General features: G+C 36.8%; 1 protein-coding gene and 1 long non-coding RNA gene across 3 annotated transcripts in view; one reads left to right on the forward strand and one right to left on the reverse strand.

Moving 5' to 3' along the window:
• Positions 1 to 15,172, reverse strand: part of LOC120622980 (uncharacterized) — a 101,857-nt gene that overhangs the window by 84,873 nt on the left and 1,812 nt on the right. The window contains exon 2 of the long non-coding RNA XR_005658610.1: positions 2,313 to 2,561. This is a non-coding gene — a long non-coding RNA (uncharacterized LOC120622980). The remainder of the gene's footprint in view (positions 1 to 2,312; positions 2,562 to 15,172) is intronic.
• Positions 1,878 to 13,945, forward strand: GCSH (glycine cleavage system protein H). 2 transcript variants are annotated; one of them, XM_039888821.1, is made up of 5 exons: positions 1,923 to 2,226; positions 5,050 to 5,129; positions 6,286 to 6,349; positions 12,319 to 12,450; positions 13,317 to 13,945. In XM_039888821.1, the coding sequence occupies exons 1-5, from the start codon at positions 2,079 to 2,081 to the stop codon at positions 13,412 to 13,414; spliced, it is 522 nt and encodes a 173-aa protein (XP_039744755.1). In that variant the 5' UTR covers positions 1,923 to 2,078; the 3' UTR covers positions 13,415 to 13,945. The 2 variants fall into 2 exon arrangements, with proteins under 2 accessions (XP_039744756.1, XP_039744755.1); XM_039888822.1 differs by lacking the exons at positions 12,319 to 12,450; positions 13,317 to 13,945 and adding an exon at positions 8,037 to 8,775 and having other exon boundaries at positions 1,878 to 2,226.

The following is a 15,172-nucleotide window of genomic DNA, read 5'->3' on the forward strand; positions in this document are numbered from 1 at the left end:
CATTGTCTATGAAAGACTCCTGAAACTTTAGTAGCTACCTTGAGACCATGAGGAACAATCCGAAGATGACAGAGCAGAAAGATGAGAGGAATATGCAGGCTCGATGAGATATTTAAATAGCTGATTTAATCAACCCAGGAGCTGAACTACTGCCAGCCTTTTATGTGGATGAGAGCTTCAATGTCATTTTATGATGGTTGAATCAGTATCTTACCCTACTACCATGACAATCAAAACTCAGGATCCTTTATAAACAGAGTGTTACATAACATGAACTATACATAAAACCTTAGGGATTTCATCATCTATTCATCCTAAAATCAATCACCATTCTTTATGGTGAGCTATATATGAGATGCTCATCAAATAGACATAACAAGGTGTGCATGTCTCCCGATAGGCTTGTACAGACACATACCCAGATACATACAAAACTGTCTGTTTTAAAGACGAAAAGTTCTAAGATCTGGAGAAGTTGTAAATTCTTCATTTCTCTTCCTCATCTTTCCCATCTATGCTCCACTTTTCTATTGACTATAAATATCAAACTGGCAACTCCTTCAATCATACTGTTATGTGTGGAGGAAAGATTGTTTTATGACATGATCCCTGCCAACCACCAGCTAGCTAGATCCAGGAACAACAGAGATTGTTTCCTGTAAATCCCCTCAGAGACTGTCTGACTCCTCCCATATGCCCCAAGGCTTGCTGGTTCTTGGAATAGGCCTTTGCCCTGATTCCAGCAAGTATGTAAGGTGGTTCCCCTTATCTGGGATGGGTCATACCCAATACTCCTATCCACCCTGCCCTTTTCTACATAATTCTTTAGCACCTGCCATGCCCCACTCCACTCCTGGGTGAATTAAACTTTCCGAGCCTCCAAATCTTCACCTGTAAAGTGAGTTTAATACCTACCAGAAAGAGGTTTGGAGAGGATTAAAAAGATAATGTTTGCACAGTCTCAGACATGTAGCAAGGGCTCAATAAATGGCTATTATTTACTCAGATGAAAACAGAGCATGACAGCCCTTGCAAGGCACTGCACAAATATGCTTATAATCCCAGTATTATAAGTGAGGCAGAAGCTCAGTGCAACAACATATGGGCCTTCCGAACACACACTTCAAAGTGCCCATTCTGTAATACTTGAGGTGTGGAGCCTGAGGTGCTTTTCACTCCAGTATTTCTTTGCTGTTTTATGCCCACTTCATAAAATTTGTGTTGAAAGTGAGGTCTTTCCCAGAACTTGTTTTCTGTCTCCTTGGATCAGGACATGTCTTCTGCTTTTCTCAGAAGACCCTGGTCACAGGGTTGGCTGCTTAAGCAAGAAAACACCATGCTAGGTCTCAACTCTCTGCCTTTTGATTGCTGCTGCATTAACTGACCGGCTTCACCCCAGTCCCCACCTAAGAAGCCACTCCTGACATTTAGGCAAGTCCTTGGCCCTCTATGAGTTTTATGATTCTGTCTGTCCTCTGTTTGGGGGCCCTGAGCCTTTTGGGATCTGTAAAGTATAAAGTGGGTTCCTGGATTGTTTTCGAAAAGTCAAAAAGAAACTACATTTTCAGCGTACTTTTGGTCAAATGCCCAACAACCAACCTTCAGTTGGAATAATTCTATTTAGACCTGGATATGAATCTTGCTCTGGAGGAAGCCAGGACTGCACCCTTTAACAGGACTGGGAGCACCCCTCATTCCCTGGGAACCCCTGGCCCAAAGGCATGGGAATGCACTGGCCCAGCAAAGCCATCCCTGCCTGCAGCCCTTGTCACCATTCTGGCAGGTCGCGGAGCCGGGAGTTGCTGACTTAGCTAGCACTTTCACTCTCCGGAAGCGACGCCCAAGCCACAGCCCCACCCCTCCCGGGTAGGCCCTGCCCCTGGTACCCGCTGCCCTCGGGAATTCAGGCCCTTCTGCGAGCGCACCCCTTCCAGGGTGCTGTGCAGCCGTATCAGGCCCCGCCCCGCCTGGGGCCCCACCCCCGCTCGCGGGCCCAGCCTTCCGGCTCCCGCCCCGAGCCGCCCCCGTCTGCGGGGTGGCAGAGAAGCTTCCCTGCGTCCTCCCGCACTCCTGCGAACATGGCGTTGCGCGCGGCGCGGAGCATGCGGGCCGCGGCCTGTAGCCTGCGCGCCGCCTCGGCGCCCGCCGCGCCCTGCGCACCGCGGTTCTGGGGCCTGAGGGCGGGCGCCATCCGGACGCTGCGCACCGGCCCCAATCTGCTCTCGGGTAAGCACAGGCGGGCACGTGGGGCGAGTTGGGCCGCCTCGGGGTGTGGGGAGCTGAGACACCTCCCTCCGCGCCTCGATGTTTACCTTAAGTTCCTTCTGCGAATCGCCCCGGTTCAAGCAAGGCGACTACTGCTCCTCTAAATGGCAGAGACAACACCGCAGCCTTTGTCCTGCGGGTTAGGGAGCAGGAGTAGGAGGCCTGGAGCACACGCGTGGTCGCCTAGTCCTGGCTCGTTCTGGCGGGAGCGTCAGCCGCTTGCTGTAGAACCCCGCTCGCGTCGCTAAGCTCCTTCGTGACCTCAGGTTAGTTCGCATTTGTGGGCATCATGGACCCTAAAAATGGAGACAAATAATAGGTCTTAGTTTGCCTCACGGACCATCCCTGAGAACCTGAAGTGAAATTAAAGCACTGGATCTAAATTTTTACAGCCAAAGTGAGCAAAACTTTGAAGACTCAGCTATTTCCTAAAAACAGTGAGATACAGTCTTAAAGAAGATGTTCTGCTAAAGTCTGTTGAGTCATGGATATGTGTTGGAGCTGCAATGAAGCACCTGACAAATGTTTTGTTATTAAATATTACTGTATAGAATCAAACAGCAAAAAAAGACCAATATTAATATATTTTGTCTAATGACTGAAAGAAGGAAAATGCATACTTTTTATAGGTTATTCAAAATGCTTAATTTTCTGAGGCCAAAAGCTGTTTTCAAGGCTCAGTAAGAAAGTAATTATTTACCTTATCTCCTGTCCACTTTTTTCCTGTTGGGCTAAAGGTTAAAGGAGAACTGTACTAATCATTGTCTTTAGCCTAAATATCATGGCCTAGTAAAAAGACTTAATAGACTTTGAAGTCAAGAGGACATAGGTGCATTAGCTTAGTAATGTTGCCTCATCCCGTAAACTTGTGGTGCTCAATTGCTAAATTGAATGAGAGCAATATTATTCCAAAGATTATCTTTACAATTAGGCAAGATAGTAAGGCCAAAATCAGGATAATAGTCTCAGAGAAGTCTTATAGTTCCCCAACTCTTACTTTAAAAGGTATATTAGAGTTAAAATGCCAGTTCTAGAGTTTTAAGAGAATGACAGAGAGAATTGAGTGTTGTAGCCAAATTACATATACTAGCTATTTTGCTCAGAATCTCATTACTTTTAAAAATTACATCAGCTTTTAAGTGCTTACTGTATGTTAAGCACTGTGTTTAGAACTGGGAATACAAATATGATAAACTCCGCTCTTGCTTGCTTTGTACTTAATGTCTACTTCCTAGGGGAAACTGACAAACTGGTTATATCTGTAGCATGGGCAGTTCTGTTAGTGTGTTTGGGAGTCAGGGTGGGAGGAGAGTGGTGCAGAGTGCTGTGAGAGCATGCTGGATGACCCAGGAACCCAGACTTGGAAGGCTAGACAAGGCTTCTGTCAGGAAGAAGCTTCTAAGGTGAGATATGCAACAGTCAAGAAAAGGCAAACAATGTTGCAGTCAGAACACAAAGGACAAACCTTAATCTTTTTTATGGAAAGATAAGACTGACTTTAAGCATTCACTTATTTAAGTGGAATGAAGCAAAGCAAATTCCTTTGTGACATTTTGTGACATTTTGCAATTTCTTCTACTGAAGAGTATGAAATTGAAGTTTTTTAATGATTAGGGGAAAAGAAAGTAATAAGCTATACCCTGTTGCATGTCAGAGCTGTGTAATCAAAGCAGTTTAATGCTGTCTTAAGTACAATTATCTTTCGATAAGGGGGCAGAGTGAACCAACAAGGCTTATTTCAAAACAGTATTGGAATTAATGAACCATTTTCCTATTAAATTCTGATGCATTATTTTTGGAAAAATACTTCACTTTAAATTGTAATATTTAAGAAGAGAGCATATGCTTTTTAAAATTTTACTTATTCCTTAAAGCCAATCTTTTTTTTGCTTTCGAAGAAAATCTGCAATTTTTACTCCCAAGGACAGCAAAGCAATTATAATACACTGTTAAAGCAAGTACTTTTAACATTAAATCTTAAATAATATTTTCCCATCTCTTGAACTTTGGTCAGTCTTTCTTTCAGGAATCCTTGAATAGTTCGACCATGTCTTTGAAGAGAAGAAGGTCATAAAGCCAAGGTCTAACCTGTGCAATGAATGTTCAGGAGAGCTTGACTTTCTACCAGTTAATGGCTTAGCTCTGAGGTGACTGTTAAGTTCTGATCTTATAGTTTGCTTCTTTAAATGATGGTAGCCTGTTTATTCCAGAGTTGGCTCGAATTCCATTAAAGTGGAATTTTAAGAACTTACTTAAGTTATAATTGTTCCAGGACAGTTTTATCCTGTAAGATTCCACTTTATAGCCAAGTTGCACTGAAGCCCTCTTAGGTCATTTACCTAAAGAAGCATGTTACTGTTTTTTAGGCTAAATTGTTTATGAGCAATCTTTGTGCTCTTCTCCAAACCTTATCACTCCAAGTCTATCTTCAGAGGGACAGACTTTTTCTGCAAGACAGACCAATAGTAGATAAGTATACATTTGAAATGTCCTCAAATTTTTGTGTGATTTAGACTAAGTAATGTTAGAGCAAATAATCAAATATCCAGAAGATGCACAAGGCGTTCATATCAAGCTATCTTTGTCTATCTGATACATACTACTGTTAAGATGTGCCGTCTTTTCACATGATGTTTTTTTCCGGGCAGTGTACTATTGAGAGGCAACATCAGTAAGTCAAACATAAATACCAGGAATGTTTTGCCTTTGACAACATTGATGTGAAAAGTGCTTTTTAAGAAGTGATGCTACTGCTTTTTCTGCAATATTGGTCTTCTATTTTAGTGCGCAAATTCACAGAGAAACATGAATGGATAACGACAGAAAATGGTATTGGAACAGTGGGAATCAGCAATTTTGCACAGGTACTGGATTGTCTTGAGATAGTTAAAAGTCTGCTCTCACCTAAATTGGATTGTCTCTATTTTTTCAATTTGTTTATTCTGCCTTTAGTACTTTGGGCCCTTTAAAGGCCCTTAGAAAAACATCAATCATAGGTGAAACAAGTAAAACATAATTAGGGTAGTATGTAGTGTTTTATGAGCTATTGAAAGGTTAACATTTAAAATTAAAAGTAGGAAACAAACCTTATTCAAGAAAGATGTCTGTTTCATATTGGAGCAGTTAAGCAGTGAGAAAAGAGCAAGCAAAAGGGATAGAGTGTTGATAATATCTTGTGGTACAGTGATATATACATGACCGGGGGACATGGAGAAGAAGTAAACTTTTTATTTAGCCTGTCTTTTTCTATATTAATTCCCCTATTCTTACTGATCCCAGATTTGAGATATGTGTAAAAGAAAACGAGAAGCCAAGTAACAGCATAGGTCAGTGATTTTCAACTGGATCTATGTGGGGTGGGACAGGAGGGGAAAAGGGATGTTAACCGATGGAAGTACATACTGTATTATTCTTCAGAAATGTTGGAATGTCAGGTATTGAGAGTCCATGACTATATCTTCAATGGCATATCTATGTATCTACTGAACCCCAGTATAGGGCACTTTGTGAAATATTGTATGTGTTGTCCTCACCTCCTGGAATTTATCTATGAGGGTAATTACCTACATGGAAAATAACATACAAAACATTACATGATTGATAACCTGAGTAGTATAAGGGATGGTAATCCACTCACCTGATGGAGAGATCACTTCTCATTGGAGTTGAGGTATTTATGGAGTACAAGGTATGAGGACTGTGATTTGCAGAATCAATAGGTAAGAATTCAGCAAATGCAGTAGGAGAAATCATGGCCTAAGTAAAACTGCAGAGGTAAAAAAGCACAAAGTATATTTGTTTTTAGAGGATAATCTTTTGGGAGATATGTGGTTTGTAAAGGGTGTCACTACTGCTTATGGGAAATTCAACTAGTGGCCTGTTTTTTGCTAGTCCTGAAACTGTGGCACATCAAGTGTAAAATATATACTACTGCCTGAATTATAGAGGATTTGGTGTTTAGCTTGTTCCTGTTTAAGAGGTTTAATTTGATTTCTTAGAGGTTTGTATTTTTGTTTTTAGGAAGCTTTGGGAGATGTTGTTTACTGTAGTTTGCCTGAAGTTGGGACAAAATTGAACAAACAAGGTGAGTGTTTTTTTTATCTTGGTATGTCATGATTCATGCCATGAATTTTCTTTACCTGATCTTTACCTTGAATAATAACTTGTTTACACCCAGGATCAATTAGAGTCCTTTTTACTCAAGTAGCAGAAAACTCAAAAGTAGAATAAACAATAGGGATTTATATCTTACACAGCAGTCTGGACATAGGTGAATGAATATAGGATTGGCTGAGTGGCTCAGTGAAGGCCATCAAAGACACAACCTCTTTTGGTACTTTTTCTGCCTCAGTTTGTGAGAGGTCACAGAATGACAGCAAATCTTAAAGCATCACATTCTCAAATGACAGTATCCAAAAGCAAGAAGAGAAGGACAGGCTCTCTTTTTTTGTCTCTTGTATCTCTTTGTCTGGGTCTGGGTTATTGCCACCCCTAACTGTAAGGGATGTTGGCCAAGAGAATAATAAGCATTTTTAGCCATTATAATGGAAGGTAAGAAGTAGAGGGAAATGGCTCTCAGTACCCTCGCTCCCCACTCCACATACTCACATTGATGTAGTAATATAGCTGATGTCTATTAAGTTTAAAAAGCAAAATCTGCTTTTCTTTGGAAGCAGAAAAGAATATCAGGAAAGAAACTGGGCTTGAAGGGGTCAGAATCTGGTTTTCAATCCAGGCCCCACAACGTATCAGCTGTGTGATCTGGGGGAAAATGCTTAATCTAGATCATGTCTCTAAGTCAGGATAATAATAATAGTACCTACCTCATAGAGTTGTAGGGATTAAATGAAATTTAGCATAGTGTCTGTCATAAGATTAGTGCTTGATAAATGTGAGCCAGTAGTACCACATATTGGTCATAGGTTCCTTAACATATAAAGATGGCCCTACAGAATTTAATTATTTTCTAAGTATCTTTGACAGTATTGGCTATTGTATTCACATCCCTCTTTTTGAAGGTCTTCCTAGAAACTTTCTGATGTCATAATAAAACCCTTGTTGTGATTGATAATCTTTGTCCATTTTTCTTTTTCCTGTACATCAAAGCACAGTTCTTGTTTTCTTTTATCACATTGTTTTATTTACTGTGTACCTACTCTGCTACTCTCAAGCAGATCGTAGGTTTCCAAACATCTCTTTACAGTGAGTAGCATGAAACTTTTTGTGCTTAAAAAAATTCTATTAATATAAATATGTTGAGTAATATCCCTAAACTAATAAATGTCTTTAACCCATTTACTGTTTAGGGGGAAAAAAAGTGCATTTCGTCGCCAGCGTTCATTTAACATGTGTAGGGAATGCTACGTTTTCTAGGATTTGACATTTTCGGCGACAGAGAATTTACTATATTTCGTAACTAGAAATACCACTACTAAAAAAAGAATGCTATAAATAGGATGATGTCATTTTTTCCAAAGATTACCGATATACTAGAGCAATGCGAAAATAATAATAAAAGCAAGATATTTTGTGGCAAACTTTGGGGGTAAGGTTAAGACTAATCTGCGAGTTCTCTTGGGGTAAACGCTGCAGCTGCGAGTGCCACTGGCGAGTATTCTTGGGGCAAATGGGAAATGGGTTAAACTTTTTGTTCAAGGTGTTTTTTAAGTTGATACATTGAAAATTCATGGATCTTTAGTGTGTATAATCCAGTGAGTTCTGACAAACTTAAATACTGTGTAAACCTTCTCTATCAAAACCCTTCCCAATAGACAATGTCTTCGCTGATTTCTGCCCCCATTTGAATATTCTGGGAGCTGGGGAGCGCAATTCAAGTGTTATCTCCTTTAAGTCCCCACACTACCCTGTGGGTAGGTATTATCACTTTATTTTATGGTTCAAGAAAATAAGATGCAGAGAGGTTTAGCAAGTTGTCCAAGGGCACAGAGCTATTCTTTAACTTCATTTAAAAGGAATCACACTGTGTATTATGTCTGGCTTCTTTTGTCCAATGTCATGATTTTGAGATTCATTCATGTTGAGTGATCAGTATTTCATGTTATTATTGAATAGTGTCCTACTATATGAATATAACACATTTTTATCCTTTTTCCTATTGACAGATTTTGTGTTATTGCTAGTTTGGGACTATTTTGAATAAACCTACTATAAACTTTTGTATGTCTTTTATGAATGTATGTCTTCCTTTCTCTTGGGTAAGTATACATAGGTGTGGAATTTCTGAGTCATAGTGTAGATAGTTACATGTTTAACTTTATAAGAAACTGCTAAGTTTTCCAAAGTGGTTGTACCATTTTATATACTCACTGACAGTATGAGAGTTCCAGGTGCTACAGATCTCATTGTGGTTTAGGTTTGCATTTCACTTCTATGTACTTTTTGCTACTCATCTTTTTCTGTGAAGTCTCTAATCAAGGCTTTTACTAGATTTTTTGAGTTGTCTTTTTTACCACTGATTTTTTAGGCATTCTTTATATAGTTTGGGTACAAATCCTTTTTCAGAGAAAACGTAGCATTCCCTACACATGTTAAATGAACGCTGGCGACGAAATGCACTTTTTTCCCCCCTAAACAGTAAATGGGTTAAAGACATTTATTAGTTTAGGGATATTACTCAACATATTTATATTAATAGAATTTTTTTAAGCACAAAAAGTTTCATGCTACTCACTGTAAAGAGATGTGTAAAGAGATATGTATATGTGTGTGTGTATATATACACACACACATATACATATATGTGTGTGTGTATATATACATATGTATATATACATATATAGTGAATATTTTGTCATAGCTTGTGGTTTTGTCTTTTCATTTTCTTAGCTGTGTTTTTTTGATGAGTAGCTTTTAATTTTTAACAAATTCAGGTAATTAATGTTTTAATTATATATAGAACATTGTATCTTCTCTAAGAAATCTTTTGTCTATCTCCATGTTCCCAAACTATATACACCTGTTCTATGGGGTGCTGTGATATATTTTAAATTTTCAACATTTTGGGATACCACATAAAACTCGTAGCTCACTGGAGTTAACAAGTCTCAACAATAGATCTCACTATATTACTTTGGTTAATATACCTTTGAAGCAAATTCTGCATGTGAAAATCAGTGTGGAACATCAAATAAGGCAATGGCTGGTATTCAATCTGATTCCCTGATGAACTTTAGGCAACAGACACATTTTTCTTTCAATTTATGTGTTAGTTTTTCAAACTAACTAGTAGTTAGTTTACAACTAGCTACTAGTTGTAACAACTTAGTAAGTAACCTCTTAATAAATTGAACTGTTAGGTATTTGTTTTGGTGTAGGGATCACCATAAATAGTTACTGAGACACTAAAGGCACTATGAATGGAGAAAGTTTGAGCAACTCTGACCTATACCAAGTTTGGAAAGATATTCTCTCTATTTTGTTCTTGAAACTTCATACAGTTTTAGCTTTTTTGTGTTTAGGGTATATTAAATTCACTGATCCTAATAGTTGTGTAGATCCCTTTGTCTCTTCCATGTAAACAATAATTTGTAAAGAGTTTTCTTTCTTCCTTTCAATCTTAACGCATTATCTTTTTCTTTGCCTTATTGCACTGGCCAGGGCCCTCAATATAATGTTGAATAGAAGTGAGAATTGATCTTAGGAAAAAGTATTTAACATTTCATCATTAGGCATGATGTATAGCGGTGGAGTTTTTTGCAGATGCCCATTTTCAGATGAAGAGGTTCCTGTCTATATCTAGTTAACTGAGAATTATCATTTGTGGATGTTGAATTTTGTCAGATTCATTTTCTCCATCTATTGACATGATTGTAGGGGTTTTCTTTATTCTGTTAATGTGACGAAAATGATTTATTTATTTTTGAATGTTCAATCAATCTTGCATTCGTGGTAGTCATGATACAAAAATTATCTTTTTAAAAATACTGCTGGGTTAGATTTGCTATTTAATTTACACATTATGTTCATGAGAGAGATTGTTCTTATAATGCCTTTGTCAAATTTTTAAATATGTTATATTGGCCTCATAGAATAATTTGGGAATGTTCCCACCTCTTTTGCTGAAAATATGGAAGAGTAATATTATTTCTCCATTAAATGTTTGATAGAATTAACCAGTGAAATCTGAGCCAGGAGCTTTCTTTATGGGAAGGTTTTTTGATAGATTTAATTTTTTAATAGAGATAAGGTTGTTCATATCTTGTTTTCTTGTTTGTTTTGTTGTGTTTGAGGAATTTTTTCCATTTTGTGTTGTCAGATTTGGCATAAAGATGCTCATTTTTATTATCCTTTTACATCCATAGGAACCCTTTCTTATTCCTTCATATTTGTGGTAATTTGTGTATTCTTCCCCCCTCCCCTGATTAGACTTGTTAGCTATTTATCAATTTCATTAATCTTTTGAAACAACTAAATTTTTATTGTTTTCTCTATTTTCCATTTTATTAGTTATGCTCATATCTTGTTTTCTTCAACTTAGATTTGCTTTTTTACATATTGTAAAATGCTGTTTCCCTTGTGGTGGGTGGCAGTTAAAATCTTAGTTTTTCATTCTTTTAGCCTTAGCCAGGATACTTGGAGTCAGCCTTGTGTATGCATGGTTCAGGGATCATGCAGAGACTTGGATAGTTTATACACAGAATTGGGGGCTCTTCCTTTTAGTCTCTCTTCTCCTCAGGATTTCTCACTTTACTTTCCAGTATATGCAGTGGTCCCAGATTCTTGTCTTCTTGTCCTTTAAGTGAGTAAGACTGAAATTTTCTTTCAGAATTTTCAGTGCCCCAGATGGCACAGATAAGTGCCTCTCCTCGGGCTAAAAATTATTTTTAAAAATCAGCAGTGCTGTCATTCCTTCTTCCAAGTTTTTCCTCCATTCCATAAACTGACTGCTTCGTTCATTTTCTAGTGTCTTTAGAACCCAGGTCATTGATTTTAAGATGTCCTTTTTTAAGGAAAAAAAAAAAAGCTGAAGATATTTCCTTCTAGGCACCATTTTAGCTATATCCCAAATAGTTTGGTATACTGAATTCTCATTATCATTCAGTTCAGATCACTTGATATTGTCCTGTGGGTAACTAAGGCTCTGTTAATTTTTCAGCCTTTTTTTTTTTAACTCTGTTCTTTAGATTGGTTATAGATGATCTTCCTTCTCATCACTGACCTTACTTCTACTGTCTCTACTGCCATTAATTCCATCCAGAGAATTTTTTTATTTTAGATATTACACTTTTCAGTTCTTAGAATGTCTATTTTAAAATTTCTTTGCAACTATTCCCCCATATGTTCACTCCTTATGATGATCTTTTTAAAAAGTCTTTCAGTGTTTATAATAGTTAATTTAAGATTCTCTGGTAATTCAGGTGGGTCTGTGGGTCATTGGCGATCTATTGACTACTTTTTCTCTTCACCGTGGCCCTTTCCTTTCTAGGATTTTAACCCTCATTTTCTAGCCACCTTGGCAGCCACACATACCATCCTCTGACCCCTCAAACAAGACTGGTATTCTACTTGTGTTCTAGTTACACTGTGCTCTTTGGATGGGGGCATTGTTACCAGGCTACAAATTGTATAAGTGAAGATCTCACCCAGTTTGGGTCCCTTTTTTCAAGGATTGACTCCTCTTTTTGGTCACTCTGTAGAACCTTCATATAATTGTTTTCTTTTGTGTGTTTTGTTCAGGGCTTATAATTATTATCTGTAGGAAGGTTGGCCTGAGGTACGTCACCAGTACTGGACTCTTCTAAATTTTCTTTGTTCTTTTTTCTTTTTGAGCTACGGTAAATTGAAAGAAGGTTGAGTTTCACTGAACTCAAGCACATCTGGTATTCAGATGCATCACCATTTGTTCACTCTGTCCAGTACAGATAGGTCTACTCTATTGAGGATATTTGTACCTTTATAACAAAATCTATGATTTTATTTAAAGATATTTAGAATTTTTTTATGACGACTGTATTAGAGGTGACCGCTTTTCTTATTTTGTATTTTCAGGTCATTAACTTTGACTTAATATTTTCTTTCATTTTCTCAATTTAGATGAGTTTGGTGCTTTGGAAAGTGTGAAAGCTGCTAGTGAACTCTATTCTCCTCTGTCAGGAGAAGTAACTGAAATTAATGAAGCCCTTGCAGAAAATCCAGGACTTGTCAACAAATCTTGTTATGATGATGGTGAGTTGTTAGAACTTTTTCAAAGGATTATTGCTTCAGTTAACATTTAATCTAGAGTTTAAAGAAAGATTTAGCCGACTGTGACTTCATGTTTTTGCACTTCTTGGTACTAAACAGAGATGTTCTGCTTTAAAAAAGGAAAACAGATTAGCTGACTATCTAAGGTTTGAGATCTCTGTTGATAAAAGCATTGCCTTATTTACAGGGTTCTTAGAATCATAGTTGTAGACTCATTGTAAACACTTGCAAAGTATTTACCTCTTCAAACATAAAGCATCTATATTGTGTGATGTAGGTAAACAGAATAATACTTATTTCACTAATTTTCATTTTTCTCACATTTTCATCTTTAAGTAACTCAATGAGGTAGGCTCAGAGCCATTTCCTCCATTTTGTAGATGAATCGAGGCCCCAAAGGATTAATCTGTTAAGGTCACACATCCAATAAATGGCAAAATTAGGATTAGGTTGTAGTTCTCTGTTGTCTGTCTCCAGCCCTTCTAACTCTACTACTGTTTTCTAATGTCCTTCACATCAGTAGTTAGTGTTGATGTTTCTCTTGTATATTTGGATCCCGATGTAGTCTTCAATGTTATTTGTTGATGCTTATTACAACCTAAGAGTTCTTAATCCATCATGGTAAAATCTATTCTAGCCGTAACCTCTTCAGTTGTGATATGCAAAAATATTAATTTAATTCTTAAGGTTAAAATTTAAAGTTCCTTGAATAAATAATGAGTCATTTAGGTAAAGAATACTACTTTAATTTTGAGGCACTAAGAGAATTTATTTTACATTTTGAATATATTTGACTTTTACTCTAAAAAGGTTATTTGGAATATAAGATAACCTTTTTTTGGTTGCAGGTTGGCTGATCAAGATGACACTGAGTAACCCTTCAGAACTAGATGAACTAATGAGTGAAGAAGCATATGAGAAATACATAAAATCTATTGAGAACTGAAAATGGAACTCCCCTCCTAAATAAAGTAGTATGAAACAACTTAATCTAGTATAGTCTTAGTGGTGGATAGAAGATTTAAAATTGCAACTTTTAGCAATTATCAATGGAAAAAGAAACAACAATGCTACTGGGAGAAAATACCCCTTAACTTTCTAATGACTGCAAATAAACACAATATGCATCTTTTTCACAACACCCAAGATTTTTAGGCTAGACTACAGTTATAAATATTCAGAATTCCTGAAATTATTTGTGGTAAAATCTAGTTACAAAAATTATGTAAGTCAAGGATAAAGTTATGTTAAGCCTTATATAACATTGTAACTTGGATTTGGATCAAATTACTTAATGATCTTTCCATTGGAAATAACTGGCAGTGGAGAAAAGTTGTTTGTTGTTACAGAGTCATATGACTGAACAATACTGTGTTCATTTTGCAATATACTGCATTTGCTGGTGCTATTTTTATACAGTGAAGCAACAGCTTTGCAGGAAAACAAAGTTTAATAATAAAACATTCAACTTCATTAATCATGTTTTTTGTTTTGCTGTTAAAATTTCATTTAGTAACTGCTAGTATTTGTGAAGATGCAAATATTAACTTATGGAAAGTTTTTTTGTTTTTGTTTTTTTTATTAAGGAACTCTAAGCCATAATAATGAAAAGTTCTAAGAAAATGTTTCTTTTTAGTTACAAGTCTGGTTTTTCTTAAGTAAAAATTTAATTGCCTAATAATAATTACTTTTTTGGTCATCTTTAATATGAAAAAAAACTACTGACGTTTTTCTCTCATGCTAAGTTGGGACAGAGAAGAAGAAAAACATGGAAAGGTGAAAGTTTGATCAGTATAGCACACGGCATCCTTAAGACAGTTAAACCACATTCAAGTTTCCACTTAAGTAATGGGAATAGAGGTAAAATTTTATGAGCTCGGACACTGACTTATACAGTGAATATGCTTTATAGTTTAAGCATATTTAGAGTACCAAATGGTATTTTGATTAAGCCAACTGTAGTATGCTGATATTTTGAGGGGTATGTTATATATATACATACATAAATATATATGCATACACAGCAAGAGCAGACAAGACACTATCATTTTCCCACTTACTACAGGAAAAGGCAAGTATTCAGACACTACCACCTTCTGATAGTGAATAAACAGCAAATATGAGAACCTAGAAGAATTAGGTAAGTAACATACAAATCTTGCTCCTGAGCAGAAGGAACTATTCCCAACACTGGGCCAAATGGCTCTTACCGCTGAACTGTATCTATGCACTTTAATCAAGAAAGTATCAACTGTAATTGATTAAAAAAATAATAAAAAAAAAATGTCCAAGTTATCCTGGATGATTGTCTCTCTGTGTAATTATTATTCAGGTTAATTAATTAGACTATCTGCTTTCGAAATAGATGAGTAATAATTACTTAGATTTACTCTTGTTTTGAAGGTACTCTCATATATTGCCCTCTTTGATCTTAATAGCCAGAGCTATATAGGACATATCCGTAGCTACTGCTATTTCACAGATAAGAAAGATGATAGGATAAGAAACTGTTAAAAAGCTGGGAAGTCACGGTTAGGATTTTCACATTTCCTAGTCCACTCTTAATCAGTTCCTTAGCAAATGTTACTATACAGAATATTTAAATGGGAATCATGGAGGGGGAAGAAAGAGTGTTCTAAATGTGAGAAGCAGAAATGGCCTTTCTAAAGTGAAAGTACATCAGTGATTATATTCTGAAAGAGAT

This window comes from Pteropus medius, unplaced genomic scaffold (assembly GCF_902729225.1).
Source record: "Pteropus medius unplaced genomic scaffold, Ma_sr-lr_union100, whole genome shotgun sequence".
In the NCBI taxonomy this organism is placed as follows: domain Eukaryota; kingdom Metazoa; phylum Chordata; class Mammalia; order Chiroptera; family Pteropodidae; genus Pteropus; species Pteropus medius.

Excerpts from the sequence above, each read along its gene's own strand:
- GCSH (XM_039888821.1), top strand. The coding sequence starts at position 2,079 with ATGGCGTTGCGCGCGGCGCGGAGCATGCGGGCCGCGGCCTGTAGCCTG. Across the intron at positions 5,130-6,285 it reads GAATCAGCAATTTTGCACAG|GAAGCTTTGGGAGATGTTGT; the intron begins GTACTGGATTGT and ends TTTTGTTTTTAG. Across the intron at positions 12,451-13,316 it reads CAAATCTTGTTATGATGATG|GTTGGCTGATCAAGATGACA; the intron begins GTGAGTTGTTAG and ends TTTTGGTTGCAG.